Source organism: Euwallacea fornicatus, chromosome 12 (genome assembly GCF_040115645.1).
Source record: "Euwallacea fornicatus isolate EFF26 chromosome 12, ASM4011564v1, whole genome shotgun sequence".
NCBI lineage: Eukaryota > Metazoa > Arthropoda > Insecta > Coleoptera > Curculionidae > Euwallacea > Euwallacea fornicatus.
Genome location: NC_089552.1, coordinates 3,305,597 through 3,325,226, shown reverse-complemented (window position 1 = coordinate 3,325,226; position 19,630 = coordinate 3,305,597). Strand labels below are relative to the sequence as shown.

The 19,630-nt window shown below is 35.8% G+C and overlaps 2 protein-coding genes across 4 annotated transcripts in view; one reads left to right on the top strand and one right to left on the bottom strand.

Moving 5' to 3' along the window:
• Positions 1 to 19,630, bottom strand: part of Wwox (WW domain-containing oxidoreductase) — a 108,596-nt gene that overhangs the window by 20,428 nt on the left and 68,538 nt on the right. The gene's annotated exons all lie outside the window — the stretch shown is intronic.
• The window catches only part of LOC136342477 (E3 ubiquitin-protein ligase RBBP6-like), a 42,610-nt gene that overhangs the window by 11,582 nt on the left and 11,398 nt on the right, over positions 1 to 19,630 (top strand). For both annotated transcript variants that reach the window (XM_066288324.1, XM_066288325.1), the window contains exons 2-5: positions 6,319 to 6,519; positions 14,985 to 15,143; positions 15,299 to 15,370; positions 17,883 to 17,977. In XM_066288324.1, coding sequence (XP_066144421.1) covers positions 6,319 to 6,519; positions 14,985 to 15,143; positions 15,299 to 15,370; positions 17,883 to 17,977 — 527 coding nt within the window. The remainder of the gene's footprint in view (positions 1 to 6,318; positions 6,520 to 14,984; positions 15,144 to 15,298; positions 15,371 to 17,882; positions 17,978 to 19,630) is intronic.

The following is a 19,630-nucleotide window of genomic DNA, read 5'->3' as shown; positions in this document are numbered from 1 at the left end:
CCTTAGCAGGCATAATAATGTTAAGGGCCGTGGAAGTCGAAAGAAACCGATCTAACCTTTGACGAGAGGCGAATTTTAATGAGAATTCAGGTTACTTGAAGTCTACTTTGAATGCGCACCCCTGAGGCAATTGGAGACCAGCATATCCTTAGCATCCCAAAGTGTCCCGAAAACATGTATTGTTTTTATTTAATTAATGGAACGGGAAAAAAACGACAAAGTTCGATCGGGTTCCCTCTGAGTCTTCAAATAAAAATGCTTCTGGATCAGATGACATCTGAGTCAGGGTCTTCCTAGGAATGCTAGATGCAGCTCTGGAGAAGCTGGATTTCTCAGTCAATAGCTAAGTGTAAATGAGAATGTTCCCCAAAAGTGAAAACAGCCACTATTGTTCCATTTTATAAAGGACGAAATGTAGAACTTGGCCGGTGGCGTTATTGCCTATAGTTAAAGTTATTGAGAAAGTTCACAACTCTCAAGTGAATATCATCTTTCATGTACACGAGTTTTAGTTTTGACCAGTGTATGCTCTGTTGAGAAAACCTCACCCCATTACTTTCTTTCAAGTAGAGCAGTACTTGAAGATTAACCAGGGCAAGGTTTCCGCTGCAGTTTTTGTGACTTGTCAAAGGCATTCGACTGCGTCAGCCATGATACTCTGACATGAAAAATTGAGCAATCCCAAGCAATAAGGGTTGCTTCGGAGTGGTTTCCGAGTTATTTTGGCAATACGGCTCAACATGTACAGTTTAATGAGTGTCTCTCTGGAACATTGAAGTTGGGTAGTAGTATACCCCACTTTTTGATCCCTTATTATTTTTTGTGCATTGCAACTTGATCTAATAAAGATTTCTTCAAGCTTATGGTTGGGTGGTGATGTCTTAAGTTCTGATGTCTGAACGACTCTCACTCATATTCAATTTGGTGCCAGCGTTCCTTCAAATTTGAGGGAATAGAAGATCTTCGGACTCTATTCGCATATTGATGATAGGTTTAATATTCAGTCGATATTCATGTGAGCTGCTTAATCAGAAGGCTACCGTCCAGTTGTTTCGCCCCGAGCGTCTTGCCGAAGGAGCTTGACATGGACATACAGTGCCAAGTTAATTTTTTTGACTTCTTGAGACGGATCCGAGGTACAATATTTGCTTTTGCGGGGCTGCTACTCAACTAACTTATTTAACTCGAAATTCAGTGTTCTGAAGAGGGCTAAGCGTTGTCTTTTGCCAGAGACCTTTCTTTTCCTATGTTTGTGGAACAGGGGTTGCCGACCCTCCCATTTCTTTTCGTGCCTGAGTCTGTGTATTTCATTCGCAATAGATATGAATATTAATTGGGGGAAACAGTGAGAAATGTTCTTCAACGCCGTAAATGGAAATCTAATTGAACGAGTCAAAAATTTCTATTTGAACAGAGGAAAGGTAAGCATTTTCATTAATACTTTTAGTAAATCTTGTGGTTAACTTGTTTTACTATAGTAGAAAGCAAATTTGACCTAAAGATTAGTTTTGTAATAGCACAAATGCTCTCTACTGTTACAGCAAGTATGTTACGAATAGTTCTATGCTTGATGCAGAAAGTGTGTTTTAGATTCAGCCTTTATTCCTCGGGGGACTTTGGAATCGAATAAAATATATTCAGAAATAAATATTTATTCAGCTTCATTTAAGAATTTACCGCTTTGATGTCCATATTTTAAATCCGGCTTAACAAATAACCTGGGCAACCTCAAAACGAATGATTGTCAATAATTGAATAAAGTCTACCTCCTCGGAGAAAAATAAGACGGGAACGTATTATATCCGAGATCTTCACTTCGTGAAAAATTGTTTCACCAGCCACATCTCCGGACGATCCTGTTTAGATATGCTTCTTTCAGTCTTCTGCTATTATTTAACAGGTAAAGCTATCATTAGTATTAAATACCCTGTAATTTTGTGTGTGTAACCTTATCAAAAAACGCATAACAAATCCTCAATAATTATCCCGAGTGCCGAAATCCTGGGGGTCTAACGTAATACCCAATTTTTCCAAAGGTAAATGACATGCTAAAAATATCATCTATCGATTCACATGCAAAAATAAAATTGGGAATGTACAAACAATCTATTTCTAACCGTTTCACGTAGTTATATCAGCTTTATGAGCCCTTCAAAGGACAAGAATAGAAGGTCGATATTCTTAATGATTTTCACAGCTGAAACTGTTTTCGACAATAATTTTAAGGAAAGCTTTCCGGTTGCGCAAGCTCTTTACAACCTGTAAATCTTCGACTTAGTAATTAAAATTAATTTATTATAATTGATTAATTTATCGATATTCATCATATGGTGCAATTCGGGCATCTAATCAGCTTTCAAGCAGAATCTCTGCGGTTTTTGATGCCCATAATTGTAATCGTTTGTATATGCTCCACTGATTAGTATAATCTAATTTACTGCATCTCAAGACCACTACCTTATTATCATCACCTCCTAAAAATATACTTCAAACATGGCACACGTTCTAAAGCAGCTAATCTGTCTCTCAAACAAAACAGTTTCCGTTCCAAAAGGGCATAGAGCCAACAAAGAGGAATAATATGAAAGTCAATATTTGAGTCCGCCTCGGTTTTACTTCACGTTTCGACCCGTGGTAACAAAACCATTAGGTAAATGTGGTTTCTTCTTAATATCCTTAAAGAGATTTCAGTTTTTAGGAAATTTCACGTATAATTTAGGATAATAGGAATGGAACGGCCCATCTGTTTGTGTAAAAAAACGTGTGAAATCTGCTTTTGGATGCTGACGCTCCAGGGCCAGATTTGGGTTTTCTGACCTATCAGAGCCCTTTGCACTATCAAGAGATTAAGTCAGGTCCTGTAATCTTTGGGATGTGCAACTCAATACTTTCTCTAATCTGGGCCTGGGTCTAAAATTGGTGACACATTTGATTAATTTCCTAGCTTTGTTTCGAGTGCTGCAGGCGATTTAAGAGTGCCGATGGTAGTTTTTGCCTTGGCTCAGTCCAATCTTTTTTTAATTTAACTTAGAGGGTGAGCTACAAAAAAAAAAGGAAAAATAGTCTGAAGTTCAATTAGTTACTTTTAAATTAGACTTCCTTTCACGGGCTTGCAACCGCATTTCTTAATCGGGTACCCCCCAGAAGTTTCCTTAATAACAATTCTTAAAGAATTTTAAAACTTATCAATTTAAGTTTCTGATGACCAAGCGCTCTAGGCGTTTCACGATGTCCTCTGATAGCTTCACATGTGCCACCACTGCGTGGAAAATGGAGAGTTACAATATGTCACTTTGGAGGGTTTTTCATATTTCCATTCAGCTCATGATGACTGGGAATAGAAGATATTAACGAAAATGGCGAGAGCCGATTTTGCTCATACCGCGACTTTCATTAGATCGCATCAGGGATTTATTTGTCCATTAAAAACTGATTCGAATAAGTCCAGGATATACAGGGTATCCATGCGAAAATGTATCCCCTCTAACTTTTTTTTCTTTTACGACTTAGAAAAAAATTGGTTAAGCACAAAAGTGTCTTTAAGAATTTTATGGTGTTAAAGAAAAAACCATCGCCATTTCGAGATTTGACGGAAACTCCACTTTTTTTATGAGACAACTTATATATTATCGTTTTTATGTATGTGCGGACCTTTATGTTAATTTTAAAATTTTTGATTTAATGTTATTATCTAAAAGAGTTTTCGCGCACATGAAGATTTTTTTATTCCGTAAGAATAACGCGCTGGGCCGTCAAAGACATGCGAATATTACTGAACAAAAATTCTTCATTAGCGTGGAATTCATGAAAATTTCCTACAGCTTTTGTATTTGACACATTTTTCTAACTTTTCAAATAAAAGACGTAAGGGTGATGCACATTCACACGTGAAAGCCCTGCACTTAATTAGACTTAAACCTAAATTGCTGAGTTAAGGAAATCAATAGCCTCCCCCATTTGAGGGCGAACTGCAGCCCTTATATAATCCGCCAACAATAATTTATAACATCTGACATTTGTAAAGGGCACCATCATCGATTCGGGGCGAAAAACGTTAAACGGGGAGTAATTTCCATCATAATCGTTTTTTTTTTTTGGTTAAAGCAGTTTATAAAGTTGCTGATGAAAGCGCAAATGTGTCGTTTGATTGCGCTTGATCATTATGTAACTAAAAAGAGATCTTTGAGCCATTCAGTTAAAACTTCTCATATATGTTTTCCAAACGATGAGCAGATAAAATCACGCTCTAAAGTTAAAAATTAATTGCTGCGGTTCCTTGAAACCGTATTGTGATAGTGTGGACGAAGTTCAGAGTATGACAAAAATCTTATGTGCAAAACACCGTCTTTCCTAATGAATTGATAAGGATTTCCTGGCTTATTATTCTCATAGTTTATCACTTTGGGTCATAAAATTTCTATTAATATTGACACATTTAACTTGCAACAATTTATGTAAAATGAAGAAACCTATAACGATTAAAATGTTGGGCTTGAATGGAAGTTGCTCTACTCAGATGACGCGTACAACATTTTAACATGTAAACACCGTTCAAAGGATTAATAATGTTCTACAGTTATCAAACAAATGTTTGCTTAAGCTTTTGAAAGCATATGACCAGAACTTATTTATGGTGCTAGCTATTACATGATAATTTACAACATTTCCGTTGAGGATTACAAGATATTGTAATATCTGTCTTTGTGTGTTCAAAGTAGCCCTTTGTGTTTTATGGAGGAAATAACACACCGACCTCATCTCGTCTAGTTAGGGGAATTGAGTTTAAACCGCACTCGTAATGCGTTTAGAACTTATTGAGCAAGTTTAGGCTAGTTCGGGTTAGATTTGGCTAGAAAGCGCCAAAGCTTGACTGATATTAGACTAGACCATTGTGCATTTAGACAGTTTGATGCTTTTTAATTGAATTAAGTTACCGAGTCCAATTAATAATCAAAACAGGGATGAGGAAATATTTCTCTTTCGTCTTATTCATCCCCCTCTTGTGGTCAAGTTTCTTAACACACTGTTGAAAAGAAATTCCGTCAATGCTACCTCAAAACAAGAATGATTTAAAGGAGAGAAGACATGGATGTAGCGTTGTTGTTCACGATTTGGTCCGTTTTTTTTTTGGCAAATCAGACACTGATCCATGACGGAGAAATCGGAAGAAGTGACGTCACTTTGACATCTTACTTCGTATATTCGCCGCGATTGCACCGGCGCATGACGTATCTCACGCGACAAAATAATGTCTTTGGTACACCGATACGTGAGAGCTTTCCGTTCAGCCAATAGAAGAAAAGAAGGAGGGGAAACCTCTAGTTGACCCCCCTCTCTCCCCCCATACGTTTTTGCTTTCCAATTCAGCTCCCTTTTTACGTCAGGTTATTCATTACTGGGCAGCAAATCACAGCTCCGCAGGGTCTCCTGGTTTGATTATCTAACCAGCAGATGTGTATAATTAATGTGAAAAAGTTGTTTGTGAGTAGTTGGAGACTCTCTTTTGGCAAAATTATAGCCAACTCTCAATATCTGGTGAGGCTGAAGTTGCAGTGTTATTTGCTACGAGCAAATAACGATTTTTCAGTAAATATGAGAAAAATAAGAAATTCAAGTTTCAGAATTTTAATTCCCTATTAAATTTTGACGTTTTTACTATTTATTTTAAGTTTTGAAATTTTTGGTTTTTGGTGGCAATTAAAAAAAAATGGCCTAAAAGCAGTGAATTTACATGAAACGAAGCTCTGACTTCCTTTGAAGTTACTCAATGGCATAATATGGTGATGGTTTCGCCACTGATTCGGCAGCACGATTCCAGTTTTCTATACCTTTTAATTCGGTATTATCGTTATTTTGATGAACATTGGGTCGTTTTTATGAGCTTGTGGAAAATTTTGCTGCAAATTGTGAAGAGTTGTATGGCGCAAATGACAATTTTTAAAGACTTAAAAACTCTATTTCACGGCAAGATCTTTAATTTGGCTTATAGATTTGTTTAGATCATTTAGAGCTAATAGACATTTAATTAGATCGCATTTTGACGTGAAATACGAATTTTAAAATCCTTTAAAGTAGTCACATACTGTAGTATCTTGGTAGGTTCGCCATTGATATGCTCCATAATTTCCAATTTTCAGTCAAACTTTCCAAAATCAAGTCGTTCATGTAAACTACCTTATGTTTACCAGAATTATGATAATGGCGCATTATTTACTCTTCAAAACGCTTTAATCGCTGTTTGAAAACGAGTGAAATGCTAAAATACTGTATCTTGAAACATTATTCACGGTGAATAATCGCATTAATCATTTGTTTCAGACGATCACAGTGATAGCGAAGAATCCAACACGAATTCCTCAGCGGTTTCCAGCAGGTACTCTCGTAGCAACGGGTACTACTCAAAATATTCTTCTAGTCAATCTACTCCTGCTCGAAGAAGGTACAACCAGTACGATGGCAGCACGAAAAGCACGAGATCCAGCAGTACTACCAGTGAGAATAAGATCACATTTAACGAAGGTAAGAACCGGCAGGGTAGAAAATTAAGTACTACCAAGTGTCTAACAGAGGAGATTAAAAATCTATTCAGCTCGAGTTTTATTGATGTATCCGTGGCAAACTCATTGATTCTTTACATGTTAAACGGAATGGAGATCATGAGGGTAGTAAAAGGTAGTCTAAGCTTTATTAGCGTACTTATTGACCCCAGTTTTAGGGTTGATACAGCCATCTGTGGTTAGGGGCCCATCGCCGGATGTCTAGAAGACCAAACTTTTAGAAAAAATTGTGAGAAAAATGTAAAATAAATGTAAAAATGTTGGTTTTAATGCAAACTCTTAACCCTTGATTGATCACTCAACGCCATGTAATCGATGACTAGAGAAACCCAGCGTAAAAATTGGCCTTAATTTTGAATGCACGAGCAAGACCAGTGACCTTAAGCGAGGCAATGTTGTTTGATTATGTCATTATTGCACTGCCATTATACAATAAGTGAGAGATGCAGTGTCACTGCGTCATTTCAACTGGTTTATGCTCGAGTTGATTAACACCATTTTTTGGGGAATTGCTGGTTGTTTTCCGGGAAGTTTCGGTTTTGTCCACTTCTACTCAATTAAGAAGAGTAGTGAGATTATCCAGGGAGGAGTAACTTTTATTAGCAACTAACATTCAAAGGGAATTTTAGAGCCTTGACCTTGTTTACTGAAAATGATCTATTATTTAAATGCTCATTAATCTGACATGAAAATTGTGTCTTATCAAAAGTTATACTAACATTTGTGCCCCCCTCGTGATACCTAAATAATTATACAACATGTCAGATGCTAAGTATAAGTTTGTACTAACTTAAGGTTTTAAATTACTGAGTAGAGTTGCGAAATCATGGCAGTCATTGACAAGCAGAGAAGCGCCTGAAAGATAATTTGTTAGTAATTTTTGCTTAAAATAGCGGCTATTATATACCGGGTGTTCAGGCAAATCCGTGACGTAGCATGAGAAATCGGTTTGTACTTTCTTGCCCCTGCACAGATTGTCCAATTGAAAAACTTTCACATGGGAGTCATGGTATTCAAGACCAGTCATCATTCTGCAATTTATCTAATCTTGTTATTAGAGTAGCTTTGGCTCGAAACTCATTCAAATTTCGAAAATTTGAATATCCCGCGCACCCGTTCGAGGCGAAGATTGGTCAGAGTCAAAATTAAACAAACACAAAGGCTTAACTTTGAGCAATCGTGGCCTCGAGCGGGTGCGCAGGGCACTCAAATTTTCGGAATTTGAGTGCATTTTGAGCCAAAGCACCTCTAATTAGAATATTAGAAAAATTGGAATGATGGCCGATCTTGAATACCATGACCCCCATGTGAAAGTTTTTTAATTGGGCAATTCGTACGGGCTCAAAAACGTAAAAAACCGATTTCCCATCTTAATTTCATATGTATAAAGTTCGCCTGGACACTCGGTATACGCGGCTAATTTGATATATAGATGGAGATTTTTTTGTTAAAAATTTGCGTATATTACAAAGACCTATTCTTAAAAAGCTTTCGTCATCAATATTTCGGAATTCATATAAGGTTCCATAGGTTCGTTAATGTTAGCTTATTTTGATAACCAAAATCAACACTATTTTGTCTATAATCTCTGCTTTTACTTATTCTAGTGCAATGAGTGATTTTCACTTTCAGATAAAAATTAATTGAATAAATCAATAGTTTTACATTGAACAATCGACTTTTCTCTGATAAAGCTTTTCGCCGCGCCTTATTGAAATTAGAGCCTCAGAGCTAAAGCCAAACTTAATTAGTTTTAAATCCGTGTCAAGCCAACTTCTTTGTCAATGGGGTTAAGAAAGATACCCCTTTATCAAACCCTTCACCACCCTTTCTAATACATCTTTTACATTTTTTTTCCAACAGCACAGCTGTTTTTTGTTCAGGATAATTGAATTAGGGTGAATGTTAGATAAGCTGAAATTGTACACAAGGAGGAAATATGAATATAACGTAAAAAGGAAATATGTTTTGATATTCTTAAAGATTAATTTAAGTTAAGTGATGTATTCTAGTCCAATATGGACTTTGGTATGAACGTGCAGTTGTATCTTAATCAAACTGCAGAAATCATTAAGTAGCCGGAATGTTTACAAGCCATTATACCTCGGAAAAAGATAGGGAGTTTTGCAAGTCTTAAAACGATATATTGTTGAACCAACCTCGTATCTATTAAGGCTACCGAAATCCCCAGGGTGGAACTCCGAAACCCTTTATAGATGTGACAATCTAGGAAGAGCACGTGTTTCATAAGTGTCCACAAATTTACACAATATCTAATAAAATTAATTTTTGAACGCCCTGTGTCCTTAGGAAGCATTTCTTGTCCTATATGTATTTTTTAAATTTTGGTATCCGTGATAAGAATTTTATCATATATTTTGACATGTTGCACACTAAATTCGGAACACCCTGAATATAGCAAAATAATAATTGATATAATAAATTACTGCATTTGTATCAACCCTACAATATCGACTAAGAATTAGAAAGAAACTTTGTTGAAATTTGTAATTACTGCCACTGTACGCCATGTAAATCGCTCGTAGTTTTATAAACAGGAAAGCGGTGCGAGCGATAATCTCGCGAGTACAGTGAGCAATATTTTCGTACGAGATGCAATGGGGGATTATTTTAGATGAGCGAGTGTGGCTCGAGTCGGGGAGTTTTTGCGCAGTACCCAGTTAATTTACGTAAAATTTTATTATTAATGCCGCCCTAGCAGGAATAATATCCTTTGGCTTTTTACACGCCTTTGACCCAAGATTCTTATTGTTTGTGTTGGTTTTTCAATCGTATTATAATATTTCTCTCCCTCTTCCTACATTCCTCTCGATGTATCCAGGAATCCTGATGGTAATCCTTTGAAGCTCCATTAAGCTAGTTGCGAAAGCGAGCAAATCCGACTTATTCGCGGATGACTCCGCTTTCATAGTGAAAGCTGATCTCGAGACTCATCTAGGAATGAGGGATTTTCTCCGCTCGATAATTGACGAAACGAAAGTTGTAACAAGCAAGAGAGCAGAGAGCAAGTAATACATTCACAAATAGCCTCATTGGCATTGCACCGGCATCCTCCACTCCGATCTAATAATGCACTGGCCCAATTATATTTAAACTCAACCTTGACATTAACCGCCACTTATTTTTCGATGCTCCAAATGTATTTTCGGGTTGATTTGATGGATCATCGAAATGGACCCATATTTTTTAATCAGGTATTAACAAATCCGCTGTTGCTTTTGGCCTCAAGTTTGGTTTTGGTTCGGGGGGGAATTTGTTTGGGTTTTTCATTCGATGCTGGAAACTGTAGAGTCTTCAGCGGGTGTTTAATTTTTCAGGTTGCACCATAGCGGCACGTGCTCGACCAACGATATTGACTTTGGAAATATCGATTTTAAGTTTCTCTCTATTCGAAAGTGCCCTCGTGGGGCACCTCATGCAGCTGCATACATTTGCAATTGTGTTCTTTACAAAATAAAAATTGAAGAAAATTACAAGGTAGTGCCGCCATTGAATTACCTCCCCGATTAGCACCATCCCTCAAATTAATTTAAGATGGGTGTTCGGCAATAATAAACGTCGGTTTATTAATGAACGCAAAATCTTAATGAGTTAAATTTATGACAATCCACAACTAACTCGATAAAAAGTCCAATAGTCGGCTAGAGACGTTCGGGACTGTCCTGAGAAATCGCTCTAAAATAGTATTTTTCGTGAATAAAAATTTTTTAAAATTATAATAAATTCAAAAAAAATTTAGCAAATCATATAAACGATTCATAACTGAAGACACAAACGAAGAAATGATTGACCCCAAAAAATAACATCTGAAGGAAGCATGAGGGGGGTAGGTGACCTGAGGAGGCTTCCTGCCGAAAGGGTAGGATGTTGAATACCCAGAAATCGATAGTGAGACGTGTGCGCCGATGTTCACGTTTATTATGTTCTTCAAGAAATCCGTGGTTAACGGGTTCACCTTTTTTCAAACAGCTTGTAATACCATAATATCAACCCTCACAATCAACAATATTAAGTAGTTATACATTTATGGTCCTGATAAAATTAGCGATGCATTGGTAATTTGGCACTAAATAGCTTTAAACAGTGCAGAGTGTAGGAAACTGGATAGCCAGAACTATTTTTTTATTAATATAAAAATAATAAAGTAATAAATTGGTTTGCATGAAAGTGGATTTTACACATCAGTTTTATGCTATGGAGGCATATTTATTTTATAGATTGTACTGAAGGATACTGCTTCTACCGCAAATTTATTATCCCATACCCAATTTTACTAAATCAAAATTTTCGTCTCCCAGGAGGATTTTAATAATCTCTGTATTGGGAATGTTACTGCAGGATTATTGATTTTCACTCTACATCATAGATAGCCCTTTAAAAAGGGATATGAATACGTTTTTTTGCATTAATTCCCTGTGAGTCTCATTCCAAATCTGAACAGTTGTGGACGATTCACATTATCGCTCGGGTCACGGCCTGACCACAGTTAAGTCAAATACGGCAACATTATTTACTTGAAAAGAGGTGCAAAAATATGAAGACAGTAATAAGATTACAAAATGTAAATTTCACTTGGCATTTACATTTTTTTCAATTTGCTTTTCATCCGTTTGATTCGTTCATATTCATATTATGCTTAAAAAATTCAAAACCAAACTTAGTTCATATTCACCGTACCTACTCTTGGGTAAATGTTGAAAATTTCAAATTTGTTATAGTAGATATATTTTTGATTATATTCATTTTGTGTTGTTTATTCACATCAGCGGGCACGGTCAATCCATAATCAAACAATACAAAATGATTTTTCCAATACTTGACCGAACCATCATCACATTTAAAATGAAACGGGAAGCAATCAAAATTGTCTAGAAAATGTTCATGTTGCCTAATGATGATTAATATTTAATGTTAAATGTTTTTAAAGTTATATTAAAGTTTTAAATTAGTATATGAACCAACAAAAAAGCAGCCCCTTTGTGTTCTCATGTGATGTATTCAATGCCTTTCATAAATTTGAAGTTTCAGCCGCACTAAACTTACTATACGTATTTTATTCTTTGTTATCCCTTTGCTACAAGTGTGAGTTCTTCCGAATGCTTCAAGTGGGTTCTGTGCACCTTATTCCCATTTCAAAAAGCCAAAAAGTCCGGTTTTCCAAATTTCAGATAAAAATTCACTCGATGCATTCAGGCTGAAAACAGTAAAAAATTTTGGCAAAAAACCAAATTTTGTGTTTCACTTTGGAGTTCCAAAAACACTAACTATAATAGCTTTTTCGTAATAGGCGGGTTTATTCAAGAAGGAGACAAACAAAGTCGAATGTTTAAATGTGTCATTGTTTAATTATTATATTTTGCAATGTGTTCAAATTACGAAATTTTCATAAAAGGATGCCAAATTTATAGGGAGGCCTTTAGGATTAAAAATATTTCTTAAACGTGTGACATGTTAGGATTTATGAGCTATTAATGTGCTTGACAATCAGTGGCGTACAAACACGTTTTGCATACCTTACACAAACTTTGGGTGGTGAACGAAGACTTTTTTCTTGGTATTTTCAACTTTTTGCCATAAATTGTTAGTGAAGTCCTTAATGTCTCAACGCTTCTTCGACTTTCCCCAATTTTAAGTGAGAAGAAATAAGTTTTCTTCGTTTTAAATTTTTCCTTGTTTCAGCATGATGCTAAATTTTTACATATTCTTGAAAATCATTTTCATAGGTATTTGACCTCTCAGAGCTCCTACGACTTTCATAATTTCGATTACAACTGATTTATACCCGGACATTGTGTTTTCACCTCAAAATGTTATTTTAACTGCTGTTTTTACTGTCCTTGGATGCAAAATACTCATATTGCAGAGAATACTACTGAGCAAGCATACTTTGAAATTCGGAGCCTTTTAAGATTCAGCAATTTTCCAACTTTTGCCCTTCCATTTAGTTTATGGGTTTATCTTTAATAAATTTGTGACCTGTGCGTCCTATTTTTTATTGGTTTGAAATGCATGTTTTTCAAAGTACAGAGCGGATAAGATAAGAGTATGTGGGCCCTGCCCCCCAACTGCCCGATTACATGTCTACCACTGCTCGACCTCTTTAGACTCAAAACTTAAAGTCCAATTTAGTTTTGTAATCAATGATAAACGAACACCGAAATTCTTTATTAAATCTACACATGAAAGAATTTTCTTTTTGTATTGACACAGGATCCAAAATCAATATCTCAGACATTGAATTTCCCCTTTCTTAGTGCATTTTCTAGTGCAGTATGTGTACATATCTTTAAAAAGGCCAAATTTAATATTTTCTAAAGCAAATTTGATTCTATAAATGTTTCTGTGCATTTTCCTCAATAAAAAGTGGTCGTCAGCCTTTTTGAAAAACGTTTTGATGTATTATTTAGGATGATAAGTGGGGAGAGTTTCAAATTACGGTAATTTTCCTCCTGTTTAAAGTAGTTTTGAGGTTTTCCTTGGCACGATTTTTTTCCTATTTCCATTCTGGAAACTGGAACATATGTGCATCTCTACCGTTCGGCTTTAAATTCTAACCCGCCCCCTTACTTTTAAATAAATTATTACTTTCTAAAAATTCGCAAAAGAGCATTAAATAGGACACAAAATCTTATCTTTTGACGTTTGTTTATTTTTTTTAATATTCCTTTCATCATCGGTAGCACAAAATGACCGATTTTTTTAAATTGAAACATGGGTCAAGTGACGCCTCAAATTAAGGGCATTTCAAAACTATATTCAATGGTGTATTGTGATTCAAAATCTATCGATTAGTATTTGAGAAAAAAAAGGATGAATTTAGTACAAAATGCAATACAAACTCTATAAATAGTACGTACACAATGAAAAAATCTGTTTGTTGAGTGGAAATAGGTTTGTTTTCTATTCTGTGATCACAGTTTCTGGCAAAAAAAATTCATAAATACATAAATAACAATAATCAAATACTGCTTGTTAGCGCGAAATCGAAAACAAACTAGTTTCCCATCAACAAATAAGTCTTATCATTGTTTATGTACTATGTACCTAGGTTCGTATTAGATTTTTTACTAAAATTTCTGTATTTTTCTCAAAAACTTAACAATAGATTATGAATCACAAAACACCATTGAATGTAGCTTTAAAACACCTTTGGTTTGAGGCGACACTTGATCCATGTTTCAATCGAAGAAAACCGGCCATTTTCCGGAACCGGTTGCGTAAGCAACATCTAAAAAAATTAAAAATTCGCAAAAGATAGTCATTTTTGTCGTATTTAATACTACTTTTGGATTTAAAAAGTTATTTGAGTTAACGGTGGGTCCAATTTAGATTCGCACGGTATATTTTTTTCTAATGACGAAATAAATGAGGTCATGAATAACGGTGTTTTTTTTTCGAAACAGATGATTTCGCATCGAAACCGGTCGATTTTGAGTGTAACGAAGACGCCACTAAACCGAAGTTGTGAATGACAAATATTTTATGCTAATCCGATTTCCCCTTGATGAATATCTCTCAATAATTGACCTGTAACTCAGGCATTTTGCTGGGAAATTAAACAGAACTCTGGATATTTCTTAAACTGACCCGTTGTAACCAAATCATGGGGACGTCCACTATCAGTTGGTTCGTGGCAAATTACTGGCAAAATCGCCTGCACTCCTCTCGGAAGAGGTGTGAAAGTTTCGCTGCTTAGTCGGATCGATCTGTCCCATCGATCTAATTACCCTCAAAAAGTGAACTTATTTATTGTAAGAGTTCGCACATGAATAATTGATATGAATCGTTTCTCATACGTTAGTTTGCTTTAATTTGAGTAGATCTCCAGCACGAATGCGACCTTGCCAATCTTAAAACTGGAATGCTCACGTGTCCATATTGTCGCATGTTGGTGACGCTATTATCTGAATTCGCTCCATCCTAGCAATTTGGTACCTAAGCCGAGTACCGAGAATGCCGTTTTATTTTCAGGCTAATTATTTAGGCCTCTTAATTTATGGCGATAAAATATTTGCCACCGAACTTGACAGAGTTATTTAATGTTGCGAAATAACCGCTCGTTGGGATCTGATAAGGTCATGTTTTATTTGGAATTAATATGTTTAGTTACAGATTACGATTGTTCACACTATTATACGAGAAAATTTAGTTTATTTACAATTTTTTCAAATTGGCGCTAATAGTTTGTATTTGGAGTATTGTGATGTAGATAAGGTCTAGACGTAATGAACGATTACGGGAAATACTGCAAAACAATCACGGAACTGGTCAATGTATTCACACAATGATTCAAACATTATTATGAGGACACAAAATTACTACGTATCTTGGGCTTCTTGGTGTCCTTCCATATAAGCCGGTTCCACTCGCAACCACGATTTTCAACGTCCTTTCTCTTGGTTTCAGATGAATACACGCGAATCACAACTCCTAGACAAGATGTTCTATTTAAGAAGGGTTACTTGAACAAGCCAAAGACCTTCCACAGTCAAACTTCCACAGGCAATTCTACCATTTCCACGGAAAATTCAACAGAAAATGGAACTCCTGACCATCAGTCAACAGGTAAGCCCATTCAAGAATATTGTGTGGCTCCACTTGATTGAATAATCATCATCATCAATGTATTTGAGATCGTCGCACTTTCTTGTTAAGTTCATCATCTCGCCCTTATCTATTGTCTTCCTTAACCATTTATTTCTGATATTTCATTGTTTCAGATTTGGATTATGAATCTCAGTTCGTATTCCCGAATGGCTTTGTCGACCAAAACGGAATTTATTACGTTAATAGTAAGTGTTTTTTTTCACTTATCTAGGAAGATGGTTATTTTAAGTAGGTAACTTACCATCGTGCGGTAATGCGACATACGCATTTGTAAGTTGAAAGTAGTACTTTTAAAAATTTTACTGCACGTGTGTTTGTAAATATTTTACGACACGCTAATATTTAAATCAACTCAAGAGCAAGAAGCCTCTAACAACGCAGGAAACTGCTCTATTAAAAAACTGTGGGTGTGATTACCACTTTCGCGACACGTCAACTATAAGAAACTTTGCTTAAAGTAAGTGACAATTCCGTAAATTCGACCAAAAAATATTACTGTACGAGGAAAGTTACAGAAAACAGATATCAGTGAGTTTCCTCTTTATTGGAATTATTTTATTCCGTGGTTTTAAAGTGGTCGAACCGTAAAGTCATGTTTGTCGTAATTGGGACGTAACAAATACTAGTGGGAACACTATAGTAACACCAAGACTTTGTTGTAAAATTTGTTGACGCGATTGCGTCTTAAAATTGCTTTAAAGTTTCTATGATCATTAGACGAAAAGATTAGTTAATAAATACCGATCTGCTACTGATCGTAAGATATTGCTAAAAATGTGACTTTAAAGTAACAAACACTATGGAGGCGCGTAAGTTTCGAACCTGTTACCGGCCATAAACTACGCTATCGTAGTTAGAGCGACTTTTCGAAATGTTGTTCTCGTACTTTCCAGACGTAGTGTTTTGAAAATTAACAACCTTCCATAGCATTAATACCATTATTTACCAAGCATGGCATTGAGGATCTTTTTTCAAAATGAGTGTCCGTCAAAGATTCTAGAAGAAGTGGTCTTTCAGAATCTTTTTTTCTTCATGAAAAATGGCCAAGGCGGCTGACAAATACAGGGTTTTCAAAATGACTAAAAAATGTGTCGTTTCGACTATTTTTGTGAGCAGTTCATCGAATTCTACACAGGACACCAAGCAACAAACAAAAATTATTCCGATTGATTATTTTTCATTCAGTAATATGGTCAAGGTCAAACTGACCTTGTGACCCACTAACTGTGGAGATCTGGTTTAACACACTGACGGATATGATGGCAACCTCTTTCGCGGGTTGGATACAGCCAGTCGCTATCAAAGCCCCGATCCAGTCTTTGCCGGTCTGCACCTCACGACAGCTTCCCATGACGCGTTTGCAGATCAGAGCCTCTTAGACATGACTGCGACCTGATGAAAACATTTTGAAACCGCCAATTTCTCAGACATCACAAGTCTCCATCTCGACAATAATATTCATCAGCCTCTCCTCATTCCGCAACGTTAAAAAAAGTTTCGTTACGATCCTTGACATTGATAATGAAATTTTATTTGTTATGTCTCAACTATTTCTTCCGGCATTTTACTATTTCCAGTTATGAGGCTACAAAAAGATCGTTAATAAAGTTGCGTTTTACGAGAGCTGTCACAATATGAGCTTTGATTAATCTTTTAGCGCATAATCTCCATGATCCCCAAACCTGATTGCACAGGAATCAATCTCCTATTAAAATCCCCAGAAAATCACTTCGTACATCATGTGGGTCACATCACCTCTACTTCGAATATCTGATTTATGTTCAACAACGCTTAAAGGAATCAGTTGGTATTTGATCTTATGTAAGCGGCTTATTTGCCTAGATTATTAGCGCCTTATCAGTGTGAAAACCAGAATAAATGCAAAGAGAAATTTAGCCTTTTTAATTGAACCTTTGATTCATGACCCCGCAGGTATGATGTCCTGTGTAAAGATGTCCGAACGATATAGTCCACCTTGGAAAAAATAGACTTATTTCTAGAACCTCGTGTTGGTTCCGAACTGAATATCATATAAGGTTAATTAACGAATGTCGTTGGTATTGCGCATAATTTACTTCGCTATTTTTCCGCTCACTGAGTTCTAACAAGTTCTTTTAATGCATTCAAAATCACTAGTTGATTAAATTACTTCCAATAATGTACCACTTTTTCATCAATCCTGAAGGGCGTTGTGGTTGGTTTGATACGACCCACTGCGGCTGTGGCTGTTCGAATCTGACCAATCACACCTGTCAATTTTTGACATATGGTTTTCAATTTCGAGCTGAAACGCAAATCGGCATGAAATAAGCAGAGTGAGTTGTAAATTTAAAATAGAAATGTTTTCGCGATGCACTCGACAGAGTAATATTGTAACTAGCAGTAATGTTAAAACTCGATTAATAATCTCAACTTTATTAACACGTTCGCTACGTTCCTGGCTCGAAAAGTCTTGATTATTAATCGATGTAATTAACAGACTTTTTCGTTAAATACCTATAATTAAACAGCGTTTCGGGGTTCCGTTCCAAACCGCGTACTATGCGGTACTTTTGTGTAAAGCAAATATACCTATAGACTTGTTAAGTTAAAATACAGGAGTACTGTATAATTTATGGTTAATAGTGAATAATGAGCATTAAAATTGAAAAGAAAATATCGTAGTGGAATTTGTGATAGCAGAATCTATCTTTCCAGGTTATGAACCATATCCCTTAATGTTGTTCAACCCACCCACATATTATCAAGAGTTTATGAGCAATAAGGCGAAGAGATACAGCACAGGTTCATTGGTAAGTCCTCTGATTCCACGTAGTTTGTTTAATCTGTTGATTGTTTTACAATAATAATTTAAATGCATTTAAATGAACTTTAAGCTTTTTAATAGAAATCCCCTCAAGTGTGCGTTTTTCATCGCGGTTTTAACAATCTCAAGAATGTCTTAACCGCAATTTAATCTGTCGATGCAATTTAATGAGAACCTTGAATCCTCGCCAGTACAGTGTTATTCTATCGTTATTATGAAACGTGTAAATACCTACACCCAATTACATATTTTTCAATTTCCTAAATTATAAGCCACAACTGCTGCAAAATTTCAATAGACAGTAAACAATTGCACATTCATCATTATGTCCAAATCCTCCTGATGAAACCCGACAGGGAAGTCTGTGCAAAAGGTGAAAATTTGTCTGGCTATAATAACAAGTAATAATAAGTTGTACAGGGTGGCTCAAAACAACTACCATTTGTAAATTTAATTTTTGCTAAAAATGTTTCATTTTTGAGTTCCCCATTCAATAACAATGTCATCGTATCACCAATCATCACCTTTTTCACTGCAACTTTTAAAACCGACGTAAAACTAATTCGGTTTTAGCAGGCACAAAGAAAGCTTGAATTTGAAACATAAACAAAAATCGAATACAATTTTGAACTCCTTGCAGAGAATATTTTATCGCCCATAATCAAGGTCTTCCTACAATGACCTTTCAGACCATAAAAACCACGTGGAGATTATATTCTTCATAAAAAGTTTATGAAAGTTTTAGGTTTAATATTTCTCCACTTAGTTTGTATTATGAGTTGATTGTAAAAGAAAATTCGATGAATATTCCCCGGGAAAACATTATAAACGTGATTTTCCTACATATGGTGGCTTCCTTAGGCACCTTAGGGAATAAATCACAGAAATTTCCTAAATTGAAAATTTGAACGCAGAATTATTTGAAGGCAAAAATGTGATCATCATCAATTTGAGATGGCAGCAGCCACTATAAAGGTCGTTTTATAGTAGAGGTCAAATAACAGTCATCCTCACACTCAAGTGAGCGCTCATTTGCATGCAAAGAAGAGAGCATGGCTCTCACGTTAGTGTTGACACCGTGATTACTTTTCAATGTATTAAATTTTTACTTGAGTGGAGCCTGAGTTTATAGTATGAAACTGCCTTAAAGGTGGCGGATCCATTATAAACAAATGAAAGCAAGGACGAACTTTACTTTTAGCTATATTGAAAAGACAAATATTTTTAGGTGTTTGGATTAATTTAACTGAAGGGATACATTGAACGGGGGTCCAGATGGAAGGAGCGGGTAGTACCTATACCGAAATGACCATTAGATAAAACGGGTTCGCGCAAGTGTTCCCTCAAGAGAGCTCTTGAGCGTAATATAAAATCAACTCGACGACGAAACGCTCAAGACATTATTTAAATCATTAAGTAGTCTTGCACAATTCCCACACAAAACATTATAAATAATCATTTAAAACGGAATTAAAATTACGAGATATTTTCTGTATTGATTCCGCATCAAGTTTCCAAGAAATTTATCAAATTTCACGACAAGAAAGTTTACATTTTATCAGCTCCAACTTAAGGACAAAAATACATAATAAACTCCTTATCTCAGAAAACTTTGAATTATTTATGGGGACTTAAAGTT